This window comes from Trichoderma harzianum (genome assembly GCF_003025095.1).
Source record: "Trichoderma harzianum CBS 226.95 unplaced genomic scaffold M431scaffold_4, whole genome shotgun sequence".
In the NCBI taxonomy this organism is placed as follows: domain Eukaryota; kingdom Fungi; phylum Ascomycota; class Sordariomycetes; order Hypocreales; family Hypocreaceae; genus Trichoderma; species Trichoderma harzianum.
This window is the reverse complement of record NW_020209252.1, coordinates 1,988,207-2,005,039: the sequence shown is the minus strand read 5'-3', so window position 1 is coordinate 2,005,039 and position 16,833 is coordinate 1,988,207. Positions and strand designations below refer to the sequence as shown.

At 50.6% G+C, this 16,833-nt stretch overlaps 8 protein-coding genes across 8 annotated transcripts; 3 read left to right on the top strand and 5 right to left on the bottom strand.

The window, feature by feature from the left end:
- Positions 1-79: 79 nt before the first annotated feature.
- M431DRAFT_480544 (hypothetical protein) lies at positions 80-1,685 on the bottom strand (the record flags this gene model as incomplete). The annotated part of the gene is made up of 4 exons (XM_024915881.1): positions 80-572; positions 648-1,209; positions 1,326-1,449; positions 1,524-1,685. 4 exons carry the CDS (start codon positions 1,683-1,685, stop codon positions 80-82), a joined length of 1,341 nt encoding a protein of 446 aa, XP_024776595.1.
- Positions 1,686-2,078: 393 nt separating this feature from the next.
- M431DRAFT_493385 (hypothetical protein) lies at positions 2,079-2,657 on the top strand (the record flags this gene model as incomplete). The annotated part of the gene is made up of 1 exon (XM_024917108.1): positions 2,079-2,657. The coding sequence occupies one exon, from the start codon at positions 2,079-2,081 to the stop codon at positions 2,655-2,657; it is 579 nt and encodes a 192-aa protein (XP_024776594.1).
- A 180-nt stretch (positions 2,658-2,837) lies between these two features.
- M431DRAFT_388979 (hypothetical protein) lies at positions 2,838-4,058 on the bottom strand. The gene is made up of 2 exons (XM_024914779.1): positions 3,428-4,058; positions 2,838-3,298 (listed from the first exon to the last, which is right to left on the bottom strand). The coding sequence occupies exons 1-2, from the start codon at positions 3,624-3,626 to the stop codon at positions 3,018-3,020; spliced, it is 480 nt and encodes a 159-aa protein (XP_024776593.1). The 5' UTR covers positions 3,627-4,058; the 3' UTR covers positions 2,838-3,017.
- A 181-nt stretch (positions 4,059-4,239) lies between these two features.
- Positions 4,240-6,459, bottom strand: M431DRAFT_80287 (hypothetical protein; the record flags this gene model as incomplete). Its single annotated transcript, XM_024922924.1, has 2 exons — positions 4,240-5,891; positions 5,949-6,459. The coding sequence occupies 2 exons, from the start codon at positions 6,457-6,459 to the stop codon at positions 4,240-4,242; spliced, it is 2,163 nt and encodes a 720-aa protein (XP_024776592.1).
- Positions 6,460-6,657: 198 nt separating this feature from the next.
- On the top strand, positions 6,658-7,768 carry M431DRAFT_388995 (hypothetical protein). Its single transcript, XM_024914780.1, has 4 exons — positions 6,658-6,823; positions 6,882-6,884; positions 6,953-7,059; positions 7,140-7,768. The coding sequence occupies exons 1-4, from the start codon at positions 6,785-6,787 to the stop codon at positions 7,615-7,617; spliced, it is 627 nt and encodes a 208-aa protein (XP_024776591.1). The 5' UTR covers positions 6,658-6,784; the 3' UTR covers positions 7,618-7,768.
- Positions 7,769-7,918: 150 nt separating this feature from the next.
- On the bottom strand, positions 7,919-11,602 carry M431DRAFT_480539 (hypothetical protein; the record flags this gene model as incomplete). The annotated part of the gene is made up of 2 exons (XM_024915880.1): positions 7,919-8,838; positions 8,896-11,602. The coding sequence occupies 2 exons, from the start codon at positions 11,600-11,602 to the stop codon at positions 7,919-7,921; spliced, it is 3,627 nt and encodes a 1,208-aa protein (XP_024776590.1).
- A 911-nt stretch (positions 11,603-12,513) lies between these two features.
- On the bottom strand, positions 12,514-14,583 carry M431DRAFT_139606 (hypothetical protein). Its single transcript, XM_024912595.1, has 2 exons — positions 13,839-14,583; positions 12,514-13,770 (listed from the first exon to the last, which is right to left on the bottom strand). The coding sequence occupies exons 1-2, from the start codon at positions 14,154-14,156 to the stop codon at positions 12,712-12,714; spliced, it is 1,377 nt and encodes a 458-aa protein (XP_024776589.1). The 5' UTR covers positions 14,157-14,583; the 3' UTR covers positions 12,514-12,711.
- A 758-nt stretch (positions 14,584-15,341) lies between these two features.
- Positions 15,342-16,346, top strand: M431DRAFT_388954 (hypothetical protein). Its single transcript, XM_024914778.1, has one exon. It carries the CDS (start codon positions 15,569-15,571, stop codon positions 16,157-16,159), a length of 591 nt encoding a protein of 196 aa, XP_024776588.1. The 5' UTR covers positions 15,342-15,568; the 3' UTR covers positions 16,160-16,346.
- The last annotated feature ends 487 nt before the right edge of the window (positions 16,347-16,833 follow it).

Genomic DNA, 16,833 nt, shown 5'->3' with positions numbered 1-16,833 from the left:
CAAACCCCTCTGCATCCTGGTTTGCTCAGTAGTATATCATCCTCTTTGCGTTTGCATTTGTTCTAATTGACCTATTTCTCTACGCAAACTCAAACTCAACCTCCCACTTGTTTTGGATATCGGTGAAAACGTTCCTCTGCCATATATCCACCGAGTTGACCTGCAGTAACTCATCAATCGCCGCTCGACTCTCATTACTGATGGCTTCGTTCAGGTTTAAGAGCAGCGTATACTTCTTCGATTCGATTTCTATCTTTTGTTCTTGATCTCTCAGACTCATTTGGGGTTGCCGATACGTGTCCATTTCGATTGCCTGATATTTCGGGATGTCGCGTCTTGTGGCTTCCGCGTCGCATTGGGCTAGACGGCAGACGCACCACTTGAGGCAATAAGGAGGGATATTAAATCTGTGCTTTGGGTCGCCTTGCAGGACCTTGAGAATAGTCGCGTAGGCGTTGAGGGCGTCTTCGTAGTAGTTGAACTTGGCATTGCCCTTTTCGGTGGAATGGGGAAGGAGAGTGGCGATGAAGACGCTGATGTCAGCATACTTGTTTAGTAGAGCGTTGGCATTCCTAAGGCTCGCACGCATTAGCTATCAATCAACAATGGAGGTTTGACACAATGCTCAAGCGAGGGGGAAAACGCACAGCGGCGCGTCCAAGCGTAAAAAGTTAGCAGCTTCTTTGTACGCGATGCGCGCTTCATCCAGGGCTGGCAGAATTTGACTCTCCAGCCACTTCAGATGCGCCTTCTCCTCGTCACTAAACGTTGTCTTCGACTGCAGCCACTGCAGCTCGTCGGCCTCATTGGGAGTCGGCTGTAATTCCTTCGCCAGATGTTTCATGCGTTCCTCATCCGCGGCAGTCAGCGTCTTCGAATTCAATAGATTCTGCCTCGCCTCTACAAGCGGGCCCGCAATGTCCGTCTCAGTTATCTGACCAATTGCATCGTACATTCTCGACAATCTTCTTAATTTACTTGAACTGGAGGACGACTCGGTCAATTTAATGGCCTTTTTTCGGCAGTTTATCGCCTTCGCTTTCACCTCGGCCTTTTCGTTGTCGTTGATCGGCCGCTTGACCTCCTCCATGAGGGCTCTTCGGTAAGCATCGGAGGCATGGACGTAGTTGTCGGGGGCCTCGAAACCATCACTGAGATTCTTCTCCTGTATTTCGGCTGCTTTTATATATGTAGCGGCTGCATCGAGAACTATTGAAAAGTCAACCACAACGATACGCCAGACAGGAGCTGTAAAGTCCCCATATGCTTTCATTGGGGGAGCTCTTAGTGGAGCGGAGAAACAAAAGGACGGAGAAGATACGTACAGCTACCATTCATCTCGTATGCCTGGGCCGCATTCCTGTAGCATTCGGCAGCTTGCTCATATTTCTCTTCCGAGCCGCCAAAGAAACTCCATCCGCTCTTGCCCTTAGCCACGAGCTTCTCGGCCTACCGTCTCAATCTGTTAGCTAAGCGCGTCCTCATTTCCTCAGCTTCAACCAAGAGACAAACGAGAGGCGAACCTGTTGGATGAGAGCCTCAGGATTATTCATGATGCCGGCAATCCTCGAGTCGAACGGTATCAAATGGCGGAGCGGTGTGTTTTTAACAAGTGCGTCATACAAAGTCGCTCGAATAGATGGAAAGTAATAAATGTCAGGCCGGACATGGGGTTGAGGCGACATGGTGTCTGGCTGTTTCGGAGTTAGAGCTATATGTACCCGGTTATCAGCAACTGGTTGAAACTGGCCGTAGAAGAGCCGGAAGTATGTTAAGCGCGACTTTGGCTGGACTATGACGATGTGAGGAAGCTGGCAGTGGGGGGTTGGGGCGCATCTGACTATCCTCCAAGAGGCTGGAGTTTGGATGGATACTGCCAGATGCGGACTAACCCTGCTCCGCCCGTCTCACTCGTACACAGTATTAATAACATTTTGTACTCATTTGTGGCAGGAAACAAAATCAGATCAATGAGTGGACAATATCAGTTACACCAGCTGATATTCTTGTTTCAAAGCATCCAAGATATCGTCATTCACTTCTCACAAAAATCTCTATTTTCAATCTAATCGCCACAAATGTCTCTCTGCGCCAGATGCCGTCTATCATGCCTCAGGCAAAACCTTCGTCCCAGGCAAACAACAGCCACGGCCTCTCTATCAACCAAGTCCTCACCATCCTCAACAGCTCACGATATCCTCTCCAAGCCAACCTGGTCCGTCAGCTCTCTACTTCCATCTGAATCACACTCCGCACCAGAAGTCATCACTCCATCTCAATTGCACCATCTGCTGCGTCTATCTGCGCTCCCCTTGCCCAAATCCCCAGCCGAAGAGCAGTCCATGATTGCGACGCTCCAGAGCCAGCTACAGTTTGCGCGGGCGGTACAGAGAGTCGACACCAAGGGAGTGGAGCCGCTTCGAGCTATTAGGGATGAGACAGAAGCTGCAGTCAAAGAGATGACCATTGGGTTGAAAGATCTAGAGGAGGTGTTGGCGAAAGAGACTCTTGTAGGCCATTATCAAAGACCTAGGAGGGCCAAGGAACGCATTGAATCTAACGCTGAGAACTGGGATGCACTGGCAACGGCATCAAGAAAAGCTGGAAAATACTTTGTCGTTGAGAGTGGGAAGAAAGCTGAAGCTGGGGAACCGTGAATGCCATTTCTGTCTTGTTCGACATAGTCTGCTGTAACCCTATGGTATATGAATCGGTATATGCCCAGCTGAAGGCTGCCGCCTTTGTCCATCTCTGTTTTTTTCTTTTTCTTGTACGATACCCTTGATAACAAGCAATAAAGCCATATTCCCTCCAAAGAAAGAAAAAAAAAAAGTTAAGAAATTATGCCGTGTTCCTCGTTTCTTCCTCGTTTCGATGTTCAAATAATGCCGCCGTATGTTCCTCATTTCCGTGCCAGCATCCAAAAACCATGACAATAACCCTGAAACCCTTTAAGCAAACCTAAACCATTTGTTTAACTCCAATCATGCGCTGCCTTCCTTGAAAGATATATTGTGCTACTTGGGAACCTCTTTACCCGTATCCTTTGGCTTGGGCTTTGGTATCTTTTCGTAAGCATTTGGACTTGGTGCCCTCTTCTTGCTGTTCCTTTTGCCCCGTCCGTGGTGATGTCTGTGTCCATGATCATGAGCGTGACCACAGTCGTCTTTGTCGCCGCCAGCCTTCTTTTTGCGTCTAGATTCACCCTCTGAATCCGAATCCGAATCAGATGAGGAATCGGACGATGATTCGTCGCTGGATTCGTCAACTCCCTTGGGCCGATGGTATATGCAGCACACTATCCACAACTCTGTCAGCTTCATTTTCCAGCTTTCCTCTTCGTTCCGTCGCGTAGCAGCCACAATAACAAAGGGAAAATACAACATAGTCATTGGCACTGCTCTGCGAAGCTTCCGCATACACATACCTTTTGAACTTTTGCGACCCAAACCCTCGTTATCAACCACGTCCTCAGCCCACTGCACCGACCTCCCATTCGAAGTATGCCCTCCCCTCAAGCGCAATATCACCCTGGGCGAACTCTCCGCCGCCTCCGGCCGAATAGTATCTGTCGTCGTCTGTGACGCCGGAGGCGCCTGCGCGCTGCGCTCCTGCTGCTGCGACATGGTGGTGGCAATGGGCGCTTTGATCTGCACGGAATCTAGATCGACGGGGAGATTCTCAGGTTCTTGCTTTTGTCTGGATTCTCGGATTCTTGCTTTTGTCTGTGGCGTGCCTGTTGATCACGCAACGCTAAATGAAAAGAAGGACTTGAAAAGCCTCTTCTGTGTCGGTATGCGGAACGGCGCAGGTTTTGTGTGTGGGTTTCGGAGGGGGGAGATGGATAAGGAATGATTTGACAAGGCGGGATGTTTTGTTTTTCGTAGATGTCATCGATAGGCAAAAAAACGGCTAGGAACAGGTATTGGCCCCGCGGGTCCCCCAAAATGGGCATTTACCAGCCCTGTCAGGTGGCGTCACTCAGTAAAAATCACCCGTAGTTTAAGGTTCTAGACTCGTCGTCTGCCCATCATTAATAAGACGATACTTTTCTGCAATACCTTGCTTTTGTTTATTTCTTGATTTTCAGTCTTCGGTTAATATGTGCTACCTGAGTGAATTTATCCATCTATCTATACAAAAATCAATGACATTGGGGTGTGGTCATAATATACATTGCATACAGTCGTCATTAGAGTAAGGTGGTATTGTACACGGCATCTGGCATGTGATACCAAATCATGCATCGTGGTGCTCGCCCCTTCGCTGCTTTTCAAGCTTCTTCGCCCCCTTCATGCTTCTTCTTGGGCGGCTTTTCTTGTGTTCCGCCAGCTCGCGTGGCTTGTTGTTCAGCCATCCGTTAATCGGCTTTCTCGAGCCAATAAACTTGCCCTCCGGAGAATATATGTCAACAGCCGGCCAGTCTGACGACTCTTGAGGCTGCAGCTGCACCTTGGGCTCTGTGGCTTTGTCGTAGCCGGCTGTATCCCTCCTCATGCTGTACATGTCTGAAAATGGGTCGCTGGTATTGCGCGGCGTTTCTTTTGGTCTTGTCTCTTGTTCAATTTCTCTAGGTGCGTTCTGAGACGCAAGTATGCGCTCCAAAGCTCGTCTGCGAACTTGAGCGACGATCTCAACGTACCCAACGCCTTCAATGAGGATATCAACAGACAGCACACGGAATGGTAGCTGCTCAACGCTCAACCCAATTGCGCTCTTCCTGGTTAATGGTCCAGCTCTCTTTTTAGTTACATCGTGGTCGAGTTTGAATGTGCCAGCGTGTTTCATCTTGTCTCCAGCTCCTGGCAAAGTGATATTTTCAAGGCCAATGGATTGGTGACTTTGGCCTTGGAATGCGATGGCCTTTTCCGTTGAGGTCAGATGCTCGTGAAGTGGCGTAAAATTGTACATGAGAAAGATCATGTCTGGAGTTCGAGGAGTGATTCGAATCAATCCTCCACCTAGAATAAGCGAGGACCCCGGCTTGACAGTAACCTGCTCGGGAATGATGCGCTTTTTCATAATGAGCGACTGCCTATGCTCCTCCTTTACATACAGCTCAAGATCACTGCGCGCCAACCCCGGCAGATCGATAAGCTCTCCCTTGCCATTGCCAAAAGGGATGCGGATGGGAGACGCAGTTGTTCCTGGTAGTGACGAAACGATGGGCATGTCTGGATAATTCTGGGCCGGCCGGGGGGGAGGAAGGAGAGATCCAAAATTGACAGTCGCTAAACTCTCGTCGTCCTCATTCGTCGTTGGTTTACCGGTAGATACGGCTCTTGGATGCGTCGAACCGCTGGCTCGCTCGGGCTTTTCGATCATTCTGCCCTTTGGATAGATGGCTTCAAAAAGCTGACTCTTCCCCACGTTGACTTTACCAACCATCCATCCAGCGCCGCCACGATTCCAGACGTCCTCCTTGACTGTCTTGGTCCACCATCCTCGTCTCGCGCTGACACACCTGACATTGCCCAGGCGGATTCTCTGGCCAAGTCTCCCAAGTGCGTCGCGCAAAACCTCTTTTAGATAGGGCATCATGGCATCCACCATCTCCTTGGTCGGGCCCAAGAGATCACCCCTTGTAATAATGAAGCTCATCTCGGTCTTGCGATCGTTCTGGTACTTGTCCGCTCGGGAGCGTCGATTGCGCGTGCGCAGTGGAACGTCACCCAGCAGCACATTGAGCCGCGGAATGAGAGACATGGGGAAATCGGCGGCATCGATGACGTGGTAGATATGGTTATACTTGTGAGGCGACTCCTCAATTGTCTCTCGCAGAGACTCGACGCTTGGATGGTACATGGCGACCTTGGCAGTGTCGCCTTTTGTGCTATGATGTAGCAAGTCATGACAACGATCGCAAACAGGTGCCTTTTGGTGTGATGATACTGTGCGCAAGTTAGCACGAGGCCATATTCAAGTTTCAGAGTCAAGATGTATCATACAGCTCATGGTCTCGTTTTCTGTCCCATCGCCTTCGACAAGCGTCGCGGGATCCAAACCAAGCTCTTTCAATCTCCCCTGGTCCAAAGATTCTAGCGTAGCATTGACAATCTTATCTTCGTCGTCTTCCAGAGGACTCGAACGCCGCGCGATGGGGTGTAGCCATTCTCTCACCCTCCTCTTGCTCACATCATAGTATCCAAGCTGCTCAGGGTCCTCAGTCTGCGTGAATGCGCCACACCCAGAACACGTCAATGGCAATCTTCGAACAGGTTTCTCTAATGGCTCGGACAATGGTGATGCCGTAGCAGATTCGGTATTGCTGGATAGAGCCTCGGTGTGGTTTGCTCGTCGCTGAGAAATGCTCGTTGAAGCTCTTAGACTTATACTCGAAAGCTTGCTTGAGAGTCCAACAACTGCAGGACACAGATATAAAGGCAGTCCCGTTGAAGGCGTAGCTTCGCCTACCCTTAGGGCCTGCCTAAGCAGCCGTGCCGTCAGCGCCCTATGCATTGTCGCTGAAAGAATTGCGTTGAATCACAGTTCATAGAACATGATAAAAAAAAAGGTGTCTTATAAAAAAAGTAGATCGACCCTTCCCAAGAAAATCGGCGGCAGTTGACATCCCCCACTGTCGCGTGGTTCACCCCACCATAAAAAAAAAGTCCCGGATGATTAGCCGGCCCGCCAAACTTCCAGCAGTTTGCAGTGCGATTTTCTGAATTGGACCAACTTTGGATGTGAGATTGAAACAGCCCGTTTGCGATAATTGCTGCCCGTCAAACCCTTTTAGCAATTGGACCCTCGCAATAGACGAGGTGCAAAGACACAGGCCAAGATGAGGTCATTAGGAGAGCGGTTAAACCTGCTTCGAAAGGTAACGTCTTGAATCTCTCGTCATGGTGTGACAATCGCTAACCAAGAACTTACTACAGAAAGTAAGAAGATCCAATGCCTATACACTCTCGTTACGAACCGAACTCGAACTTACGCAGCCCTCACGCAGCTCATTAACATCAGATGCGGCCCCGGCGCAGCGATCCTCCCCGCGGAGGTCACCCGGATACACATGGACTTCGCCCTCCGTCTAAAAGGCGGCCACATGGGAGCTAGGTTCGTTTCGTTCCCAAAAACAGCTTCTCACGATACCTTCAAAAGACCGCACATCTCTAACGGGCAAACCAATCAAACAGGAAATTCTGGAGAGAATACCTCCCCCGCCTGAAATACCACAACCCCTCCATCCCCATGATCGTCAACCGCCACGACCAGAACCAGCTCCCCCCAACCATGACAATCTACCTCCGCAAGGCTGAAGCAGCCCCAGCATCGTCCTCTTCTTCTTCCGAACCCATCGCCCAGCCCTCATCCTCCCGGACGAACCTCTCCAAGGCGCAACCCCCCACCGCGGACGAGCGCGTCGTCCACATCGACATGGCCAACAAGCACTCATCACATATCCTCGAGTTCTTCATGGCCGAGACCCGCGCCGTTCCGCTGCAGCCTACAAACGAGGAGATTGCCGAGATGCAGGCCCTTGAGACACTACGCAAGAACGCAGAGGTCGACCGCGAGAGGGTGCGACTGCTGAGACTAGAAAAGAAGAAGGAAGAGGATATGCTGAAGCGAGCTAGAGCCGCGGGTGGTATGGCAGAGCAAGAGGAGGTTTAAAAAAAAAAAAAGAAGAAGATAGATATTTGTACGATAAGCGGTTGTTTGAGTATATGGCAATGTATCGTCCAAAAAAAGAAAAATACTATGGGCTGAATGATAAATATGACACATGTTCAATCCCCCCAAGTACCGCAGATGCTCAACGACGGTTGGCCTACATATAAACTAATCTAGGGGTATTGTGTAATGCTTGACCGCTCTAATCCATGATAAATATGTCCAAATATGCCGAAAAGCCAAGTAATCGAATGGCGACTGCGATATGAATGATGTTGAGTTGACAACGGTTGCCGACTATTTATTTGAGACCGAACCCTTCACTCTCATGAACTGCTCTCCACAACATTGATTCTAGCCTTTCCTTTGAAGCATAACGCCAGAGAGATAACATATTGAAGCAAGTTCTGGCAATGGGATACCTCCCGCAGTCATCACCCAGACAAGACAACTTGATCGTTAGCGAGGCGGCCCCCATCGCCGGTATGCGGTCACTTCCAGTGACAAATGTAAGTAGCTTGCGTTGGTCACTAGGAGTAGCCTGTTGAAAAGTCTCCCAGAACCAGCCAATGACCGGCTCTGTTTCTTCAGGTTGTTTGCTCTCCCAATTATCATACTCCGCCACAGCTCTCAACGACGCGATATCCAACGGCTCATCAGACCCCCTGATAAGGAGTTCAATCTCCTCAGGCCGGAAAAGGGAAAACGCATTGCCGCCGCAGACCGTGTAAAAGCCCCTCTTGAAAGGCTCAAACTGTCTCTTCACTGCAATGTCGAGAACGTGCCGTACGTAAAGATCGACGTATTCTCGCCGATTCTCATTTGTCACGGGCTTGCTTTCGCCACCGGGACAGAGAGGTACCTGTACCTTGGAGCCATATCTATCAGTTTCAATGACAAAATCCAAGCAAAACGTTTCTTCGACATCTCCATCAAAAGCTAAAAGTTGTCTTAACCCATTTGCAAGTCGTGGGCGGTACTCAGCCAAATCGTCTAGCGTATATCTCATCGGTGGTCGATGCTGTATGATTGATCCAGGGGGAGAAGGGGCTGAAGCAATGAGTTTTCTGAAAGCAAAAGGAGGCAGGGCAACATCCAAAATGGTAGAATTGTAGATAGCCAAGCCCATGACAACGCCAACCAAAAAGAACTGATCAGCGGGCTCGAACGAGTTTGAGTTAAAGTAGCAATACTGCGAGTCGTCGTCATAGATGAACATTCCTATATTTGAATTAGATTGAAGAGCTCAGCAATTCGTATGCATGAGAATCAACGTACCATAGTCGGGATTGAAAACCTCCCGGATGAGGAGCAAGAACCATTCTTTACGGAGACCACCCGCATCTATTCCCTCCTCTCCCTGAAACGAAATGCGGAGACCTTTCTTCAAATCTTCACCACCACTGCCAATGACGCTACTCACAGCTGTTAAACTGTCGTCAACAAGGCAGTCGCGACGCACATCAAGGACCAGGTATTGGTTGATGTTCCTTCGAGTCATGATGCTATCGAAAAAGGCGTCCCGAGCTTTGCTTTGCATCTGTCGACGGGCATCGTGCTCTAGGATGTGCGTTTTTGCCCATACACTCAAGAGAAACGGGTATTGGCAGAAGGAGAATTTACTCCTTTTAGACTCCCATGATTCAAAATCGTCAATGAGATCGGCGTAATCTATCATGGAATTGTAGAAATCAGTGGGTGGTAGAAAGTATCCGCCAATACGAGTTGCTCCGTTCCAGGTAACTTGGCTGTTTGGATGAGCATCCTCACCGCGGCGATTCTGCGACAGGTTGTTTGCAGAAAACAAAAGGGATAGCACACGGGAAGCAGCTTTGATCTGCCAGTCATCTGAGTAGGAAATCACCTTGGGTGGCTCCTTGGACTTCTTCGTAGGTCTAGGCCCGCCAATCGCATCATGAAGAGACGCACCGCCGTGTCGACCAGCCCGCATCTGTGGTATCAACCCAGCTGTCGGATCCACTGTTTGCTCAGTCTGCTTCTTTTCGCTTTGTCGAATCATCCTATATGTCAAAAACCCCGATGCCAGCTCCTTCACTTTAATGAAGCGCGCGGCATGGTATCTAGCCAGCCAAGTTATCATTTGGTTTTGGCACTCTGGCGATGCATTCGATATTAATCCCAGTATTCGTTTAACGATTCCAGAATGCTGCCCTGATAGGAGACCTGTATTTCCAGCAGGGCGATTTACATCCGTTGGCCTCGAACGTATAGGCTGGTTCATCTCGGGCTGGAGTAGCCCTTTAAAGCTTTCATTATCCGAATGAAGAGACGGATTCTCCATGATGATCAGAAGGAATCGAAGATCCATCGGGTCCTTGATTGGGCGGCCGGGTCTTTTCAGCAAGTTTTCTGTGACTTTCAACAGCAACCGCTGAGTGTGATCCTGACCCTTGAGCACATCCTGCTCGATGGCACGAAGTTCTTGCTCAGCAAGATTGCCCAGAGAAAGATCCGCCGAGACCTCTTCGTAGATTTGGAACCAGCCTTCCGCTGCATTGTTCACGACTGAGTACCATTCATCAATATCGGCCCAATTCAACTGCGGTGACCTTGTTTGTGGAGATGGCCGGTGAACATGGACAGGCTCCTCCTTGTTGGGAGTCTTCTTCGGTGCCATTGTGTCCTGGCCGGTCCACCATAGCCCATTTTCCGCAACGTCGCCCAATAGTAGTAATTTTGGGTCCAAATCAACTATGGGGGAGTCAACCTCCAACTGAGATGGCCTACGAGGCGCACTTTTTATCTGTGCGGGCTGCCGCACGTCCCTTGAGGGGACCGAGGGACGTCGAGGGGTATCACTTGCGGATCTCGAGGCATATCGGGGATGCTGCGTGGAAAAGGAAGAGTTGATACATTCAAAGTTATTGAAACAATTTGTAATGTAGTCTTCTAATTGCTTGAATATCTTTCTAGGGTCATCAGGCGGGCCAGCAGACCGATCTCGTGGGCGCGGGCTGACATGATTATGGTTGCTGTTGGGTGGCGGGCCTCTCAACCTGGGTTGCTCATTGGAAGATGAAGGATATGACCTGGACATGGCGACTGGAGGACTGGCGCCTGCGGTATTGAGATGCAGTGTTGGCTCCTCGTCAAAGGTATACTTGGTGACGGAACCCTTTCTTCCTGGAGTGATATCCAGTGGTCCATGAGTCCGTATGGCAAGATCTGGATGTAGTCGATCTTGCCGTAGCGGCCAATCGTCGCCAGTCTGCTCAACCTGAGCCTCAGCTGACAAGTCGCGAAGCCTCCTGAGAACATATGATCGCAGATTTTGCCGGACCAGATGTTTTGTTTGATCGAGAGAGATGGGCATATTGAGTTGGCCAAAAGGACTCGTCCTGGGACCTTGCCCCGGCGCCATACCAGGAGAATGCGGCGGTTGCTTTGATGACGAAGGCCCTGGGCTTGTGTCATGGCGCTGTTTGGAGCCTTGGCTATCAACACTAATTGGAACCAAGTCATTGATGGTCATGCAAATGGTACACTTGAAGACCTTTAACTCCTTGGGCCACTTTACGAGCGAGGCACATGTCATACAATTGCCGGTAGCAAAGTCCTTGCTCATGGAGGGGTTCCCTCGTTTGTGCGTCTGTACCGGCCTGTTGCTCGGAGCAGGGCCACCGATTGCTCTATCCACGTCGACGGAGGGCTTTGAAGCCGAGCCCTGCCTCCTACGGCCGTTGAAGAGCGACGGAAACGGATTGCTCATGGAGCGGGAGTGGTTCGGCTGGCGGCCGCGATTTTGCTGCGAAGACGGTTCGGCGTTGGCGTCGCCCTCAGAGTCGGAAGAGCTGAGGTTGGGATTCACTCGCGCGTGGGTCGTCCTGGATTTAGCAAGTCGTCGTGTGAGCGAGACTGGTGTATCTAGAGCGTCTGAATGCAGCCGGCTGATGAGGTCGGTCTCGTCTCGCGGCGTAAACTCAGATCCGCGTCGGGCAGTGGGAGTGGGATATGGAGGGGCCATCTCTGCGGTTGCCGAGGCGGCTATGATACGATGCTCCTACTTGTGGCGGTTGCGAGCGACGATGGCAGCAGCATCTGTGTCTGGAGAAGGCAGAAGGCGTCGACGGCTGAAAGAACGGACATATGATCTACTACCAGCAGCAGCCAGGCATGTACAAGTAGCGCTCCAGGCATACGAGCACAAAGCATACGAGGCACAGCACAAAGGCGCAGGCACAGGCAGGCCGCCGGCGCACAGGGATGGCCGATGAAGAGGACCAGGGGCCCCAGGGAGGCTCTGCCCCCTTTGGTTTGATGAAGCGAGGTATGGAGACGTCACTGGCTGTAATAGATGTTGGATAATTGGTGGGCTCTGTCGAGAGGGAATCGCGAGAACGAGGAATCGTACGGACGGGTGGAAGTGGGCAGTTGGTCGATCGGCAGGGGCTTGAAAGTCTATATTTTCAGTTGGACGAGGTTGTATCGAATCGCTGGGCTTGGATGACTTCAGCGCACGTGCAGGGGAGGATCGGTAATTGGCAATGCACTCAATATTGTGTTCGTCACCAGTGGGAATCCCAGTCGCAGATACAGGGAAATTGGACAAGGAAAGGAAAAAGACAAGACAATGACAAAGGCCGGCGGAGGAATTGCTTTGCATCATGGGGCTGCGCCCACGAGTTTGTTCCCCTCCAGCGTGCATCAAATGCCGGTCGTACCCCTGACGCCACAGCCCGGACGCTTGGGAGGCGTTGGCTCTAGCGCCTGCAGTCTTACCTAAATCATTATGCACACTCATCCATGGATATCCATTTATAGAAGAATATTCTTTGGAATCAGTCAGTGACAATGCAATACAATCATCGTGATACAAGATCAAGCTGTGCGTATTTTTTTTTTTTAAGTTTAATATTTTTAATTTTCTATATAAGACTAGCAAGCACCATTAATTATTCTTTTCTAGCTATAAACTGCGCAACCACAATAGCCAGGCCTTTTTTTTTTTTGGTTTCGTTAGATGCAAATTACTCTACAAGGGACACTTGCTCAGCCATCCCTAATTGTAACCCATCCCAGACGCCATCTTTCGCTCATACATGTAGAAAGTTCCCTTTTTCGGATCTCTTCCGTTTACAGAAGGAGTTCCAGGGGGTTCTCGAGAACCTTCTTGAGCTCACGCATCCAATCGGCACCGGTGGCACCGTCAACGACCTTGTGGTCGAAGCTGCCAGTAACGGTAATCTGGTCATCCCACTCAACAACGGTCTCACCATCCTCGTCCTTGGCGGGCACGGCGACCTTTCGGGTGGTGCCAACAGCCAGGATAGCGGCCTGGGGAGGGTTGATGACGGCAGTGAAGTGCTCGACAGCATCGTTCATGCCCATGTTGGAGATGGAGATGGTGCCGCCCTGGTACTCCTCGGGCTTGAGCTTGCCATCGCGCGCCTTCTTGGCGAGCTCCTTGACCTTGGAGGAGATGGACTCCAGGCCACGGGCCTCGACACCGGTAACAATGGGGGTGATGAGGCCAGTGGGGGTGGAGACGGCGACAGAGACGTCGACAGTGGAGAATTGACGGATAACATCACCGCGCCAGCTGGCATTGGCGGCGGGGACCTTCTTGGAAGCGATACCAATGGCCTTGATGAGGAAGTCGTTGACGGACAGCTTGTACTTGCCCTCGCCGGAGGCGTTCAGGGCCTGTCGCAGCTTCAGCAGCTTGGACACGGAGATGGAGCTGCTGACGTAGAAGTGAGGGTTGGTCTGGGTAGACTCCAGCAGTCGGTTGGCAATGGTCTTTCGCATTCCGCTGATGGGAGTGTCCTCAAAGGTGGCGCCGGGAGCGGCAACGGCGGGGCTGGCGACCAGCTTCTTGACGTCCTCCTCGGTGATCTTGCCTCCCTTGCCAGAGCCCTTGACGCCATCCAGGCTGATACCCGAAGAACGGGCAAGTCGGACGGCAGCGGGGACAGCATTGGGTTCACGGTCGAGAGCGGTCTGGAGTCTGCCCTCGGAAGCGTACTGCTCAGGAGCAGAGGTGGACTGAGGGGTAGAGGCGGGGGTTGATTCAGGAGCAGGTTCAGAGTCCTTCTTGGCCTCGGGGGCAGGGGCGCTGCCGCCGGCATCTTCCAGAGAGAACTTTTCGAAAGCGGCGATGTCGGTGCCCTCCTCGACCAGGACAGCGATAGGCTATGGAGCGAATATGCTTAGCATCGGAAAGAGACGGAACGAAACAGAAGAGGCAGAAAACGACTTACGGTGCCGACAGCGACGTCCTTCTCGCCAGCCTCCTTGAGGATCTTGGCAATAACACCCTCCTCCTGGAATTCAAAGTCCATCTGGGCCTTGTCCGTCTCAAGCTCAACCAAAACCTCACCGGGGGCGATGGCATCGCCGGGCTTCTTCTGCCAGGCACCAATGTTGCCAGCCTGCATTGTGGGCGACAATGCGGGCATCTTGATCACCTGGTGGCTGGGGAATGAGGCATAGTAGCGGACTACGTGCGCAGTGAAGCCAGTTCGCAGGGCCTGGTGAGTAGGCGCGAGGATACGCCTCCGAAGAGCGGCGCTGAGCATCTTGGAAAAATGTCTCTCACCTGTGAGAGAGATGCCGGGGCAGGCGGGCAAGTGGACGGGCGGCGGAAAAAGGGCGGGCGACGTGAGGCACGAGGAGATGCTCACGGGATGATCGCAATTGACGCTGTATCCAAGGGTGAAGGAGGGACAAGCGAGGGCCCGAGGGTTGTTGATAACACAATGGTCGAGGTGACGGACAAGTCGTTCAAAATCCCTTGGGGCTAGATTTTTGCGTTGAGCTCTTGCGCCTGGAAGCTTTGGGACCTAGCCCTTATTGGGGCTAGCGCCATTGGCCATTTCAACGCTTCTGCGCCATAAAAAAGGCCCTGTTTTGCGTCCATATCAGATAATGGATCAACTCTGCTGTGGTATTTATTAGTGCTCCATACTAACGGTAATGAAGAGTAAGCGGGAGGATTCCCATGCATGTTCCACCAAGGGCGCCATTTTCTGGGCTCGGCGAGATGAGTTTGCGGACAGTATCCAATGGGTCAAGAGGTGAACCTGGCCAAGAGATGATTGTTTTTTCCCTCTGTTTTAATTGTATCAATTGGGCCCTACGATTGAGCAAATTGACATCAATTGAAACCTTTTCAGCCAGTGGGCTACTTGGGTGCAACACACATGTACTCTGTAGGTACATTTACTCCATAACGAAACACGTAAAAATACGCCGGAACTTAATCACCGATCGTACCTTAATATCCAGGTGCAGTGATAGGAGGAGAGTGGCCTTTGACATCAAGACAGTAATCGCGATGATTGCTAAGTTCTTGTCTATCATCATCACTCAAGCTCGAGGTTATCTTGCCAATATCATCATCTCTCCGCCCTTTCAACAGATCCTTCCGCAACAAGAGACCCAAGTTTCGCCAGGCCGTTGATATGATCGCCGTTGCCGTAGCCATGACTCCTAAGCAGGAGGAAACGTCGTATTCAACGTACTTACATGTACCAGCAGATATCTGTCAATTAGCCCTCTGCCGGATGGACTCAGCAGTCTTTTTGATCTCTGTGGTGAGCTTTGGACGGCTCTTGGGTCAGAATGGCTAGAAATCGCATCCTAGACCAAAGTCGTAAAGCACCATGATGAAATCCAACCAGAGAAGTACCAGATAAACAAAAAGTATTGCAATAGAAGATCAAAAGAGTGCAGATTCGAATCAGAAGTTAAAGTTTGATGTTCTGGTGCCTACGCACCTACCTCTTGATAGTGTTGATGCCATCTGCCTCTCAACTTTAAACTCTTCCTTCTCTATCTTCACCTTTGTTTTCCTCCCTTTTCCTTTCTTTTCTATACGCACATTTTCTAAACCATCCAGGTCATCGTCTTCCTTCTGAACTACTTCCGATTATCGATCTCGCTCTCCAGCCACCGAGTTTCGCTCATTCTCTCCTCCCGTTGTAACAAAATGTGGGAAACAGTCAAACATAAGAAGCAGGGGAATCAGGGGATAGACAAACAAGAGAGGGAGAAGGGAGGGAGAAGCAAGCAATACTGGCAGAAGCAACGCCGGGAGAAGCAAGAGAAAAAGAGGCAGGAAAAAGAGAAGCAAGAGAAAGAGGAGCAGGACAGGGAGAATAAGGACAAGGAGAATAAGGACAAGGAGGAGCAAGAGAAAAACACGCACGAGAAGCACGAGAAAGACACGCACGAGAAGCACGAAAAGCACAAGAATGAGGAGCAAGAGAAGCACAAGAAGCAAAATGAGACTGCCCTTGATTGGCTCCAGCAACAGGTTCAGGCCCTCAAACAAAAGTACCAAGCATTGGAACAAGGCATCCAAACGGTCAAGGGAAATAATCAGAAATTCGGTGAAGAGATCGACCAACTACGAGAGGAGGCGCGGAAAGCCTTTGAAGAGCTTCAGATATTTTACACAGAGGCAGTAACTGGAGAGGCTCATGAGATGACGCAGGAAATGCGCGATCAGGTACGAGAAGATGAGGACTTCTTTGAGGAGCTCATTCAAGAGGAGATGCGATCAATTGCGAGAAGATGAGATGCTCCCCGAGGAGTAGACGCAGGCAGCCAGTGAGGGAGAAAAGTCGATGCAGTTTTTATTGATATGGGGAGACCGCCTCACACGACAAATACTCATTGTCGTGCGTCCCCCGGTCATTTCGCAGATTACATATTGGAGAAGCTGACAAGATTCAGGATGGAATATCTTCTCCACAGAGTTTTCCTTGCCGCCATGTTCCATCTTAACCCAACGACCCGCAACATCTATATTCCAAGGTTCCTCACGTCCATGTCGTTTATGCAGACCATGAACGGTAAGCGCAATCTCTCCTTCATCCGTCATTGAGGTTACTGACTATCGATGCCAGTGTTGAAGCTGTGCGAAGTCTTGTACATTCTTTTACATTCTACTTAATGAGGTCTGGATAGTTATACAATACTGATAACAGCCCCCTTTGACAGCTCTCCTTTGTGATATTCGGATCCCTCGTGTACTTGATGTCTCTCAGCGCCTTAGGCTCTTCAAGTTACTTCAGATATCCCAAATTTGTATTGACATCTACCGAAATTCCTCTTGACTCTCTGCTACCGTAGCAATCCTGGCAAGATATCAAGCGAGAAGTCCTGCACACTCATTCGCAGCGACATTGATGATATGGACAAGAATATCAACCAATGATATGGACGATAAATCCACTTCGTAAAATTATA